The sequence below is a fragment of the Curcuma longa genome, unplaced genomic scaffold, assembly GCF_044706935.1.
Source record: "Curcuma longa cultivar G26 ecotype Majalengka, Jawa Barat unplaced genomic scaffold, ITB_CL_G26_1.1 contig_25420, whole genome shotgun sequence".
NCBI classification, from domain to species: Eukaryota; Viridiplantae; Streptophyta; class Magnoliopsida; order Zingiberales; family Zingiberaceae; genus Curcuma; species Curcuma longa.
The window spans coordinates 1-2,140 of NW_027432758.1; the positions used below are offsets into that span (position 1 = coordinate 1).

General features: G+C 37.4%; 1 protein-coding gene across 1 annotated transcript; it reads right to left on the reverse strand.

Annotated features, from left to right (window-relative positions):
• Positions 1–228: 228 nt before the first annotated feature.
• Positions 229–1,099, reverse strand: LOC141818589 (senescence-induced receptor-like serine/threonine-protein kinase; the record flags this gene model as incomplete). The annotated part of the gene is made up of 4 exons (XM_074706054.1): positions 229–309; positions 400–471; positions 799–870; positions 964–1,099. Coding segments are annotated over 4 exons (361 nt in total), but the record flags the coding sequence as incomplete, so codon positions are not given.
• Positions 1,100–2,140: the final 1,041 nt, after the last annotated feature.

The following is a 2,140-nucleotide window of genomic DNA, read 5'->3' on the forward strand; positions in this document are numbered from 1 at the left end:
AAAAAGGGCAGTCCGGTGTACGAAGCTCCCGCCATGCGGGGTTCGGAGAAAGGATCCATTGTACGCAGTCTTACCTTGCCTTTGGCAAGAGGCTGTTTCCAGGATTTGAACCCGTGACCTCAGGTCACATGGCAGCAACCTTACCGTTGCGCCAAGGCTCCCCTTCAGCAGTTATTAGATTATATGCTCATAAATTAGTTGACAAAATTCTTGGAAGATGGATTGTACCTCAGCCACAGTAAGCCCTTTGCTTGTTTATGGCACAAGTCAGCTGGCATGGGACCATCAAGTTTGTTGTATGATAAATCTCTGCATACGAAAAGATAACAACACAGTTATCAGAGACTTTAGTCAAAACTAGGTACCTGAGTTTCCCAAAGAGAAGGTATAAACACTTACAGATTTTGGAGTGAACTCAAGTTTGCAAGAAAATCAGGAATAGTTCCAGTTAAGTAATTGTTTGATAGGTCTCTGCCACAAAGAAGGAAAGCAATTTTCTTGTTTACAGACAATTAATTTACAAGAAAACAAGGGACAAGGATCAGAGAAGGCATTTTTTTATAAACCCATGAGCAATTTAGGTATGTGCTTCTTTGAAATTCAGTACGAATGTTCAACCCTTCAGCCATGTATAGTAACTTGTACAATCATGTTAAAATATTGTCAACAAAAAATGCATGCTCAAATGGAATGTGCAGCAGATGATAGTTGCAAACTAATATTTATGGAGATGAAAAGGATCACACAGGGGCTCAATATGATGACGGCTTCAGATACAAGAAAGTTTTCAGTACTTACAAGAATTTGAGGGCTGTTAGATTTGCAATGGCAGTTGATATAGGACCTCCTAGTCCTTTATAAGAAAGGTTTCTGCAAAAAATATTTCACAGTATAAAGAAGCAATATTATTCCTTCCTCATGTGATATTGACTAAAGATTCTTTCTAGTTTCTGAGATGCGTACAAGGATGTAACCCTTAAAGATGTTGAGCTTGAAGAAGTGCAATTAACTATGCTCCAACTCAAATTTGCAGGAACACATGGGTCACCTTGCCAAGTGTGCATGCCATACTGCTTCTTTATGGTCATCATAGCATCCACTGTTGTTTCATGAGTACAGAGATGTTAATATAGCACAAACACCACCAACTTTTTTTTTGGATCTAAGTAGCTGTAACCTAGCATTTGTTGAGTCCTAGGCAGCAAATTTTAAATAAATCAATGCATTCAGCCATGGAGCAAAGTTTGACCAGCAAACATGTCAGTTTCGCTTGATCATAATATACCTGTTTATGGTACTGGTACACCTTGTAGATACCAGCCAGTGTAGCCTCACACAAATTAAGAACATAGCATTACAAAATTATGCAACAACAGTATGAGCAACATGTGAGGTACCATTCCTTTGTCATATTGTATGATTTAAAATTTAGTTTTTATATCTATACTTTGATTAAATGGAACAAAAAATAGTAACTGATAGAAGTTGTAGATTCTGGGATCAATCTTAGATACATCACATGACTAAAGGAGGATGAATAATGCTTGAGTTGGTAAAAAATCTTTGACCAAATATAAGAGTTAAGTGAAGCAGAAATGTTAAGTAAGAAAATCAAATAACCGATTTGTTCTATTTAATATCAGTCGATTCAATTCCTTGCTAGTCGACTAAAACATAGATCATGAGAATGTTATGTGCTCGTTGTTGTCTCCGATTGACTCATCGGTTATCCAGTCAACTGAAAACCATTCCAATTGACTACACTGACTTCAAACTATCTTATTTTCAAATTCAAACAAGAATCAAATCAACTGCCCAATTGACTCAATCCCCGACAGTTGATTGCCCACCTGACTCAATTTTAGACAAAAACATCTAGCCTAAGTCGACTCCTTAGTTGATTCAACAAAACCTTTAGTTGATTGAATCATCGACTACAACTCCGAAACACCTTGTTTCTTGGTCAAGTCTATGCCTATGTAAAAATATATCTGAACCCCAATGTACATGTCATTTGACTCTTACAACTCACTTAAGAGTCTACATATGAAGCTTCACTTCGTCTATAAAGCCATCTTTTGTTAGGTCGTAAATCCCTCAAATACACCGAGGCCAAGCCTTCGGCTTGTTCTTCATGCTG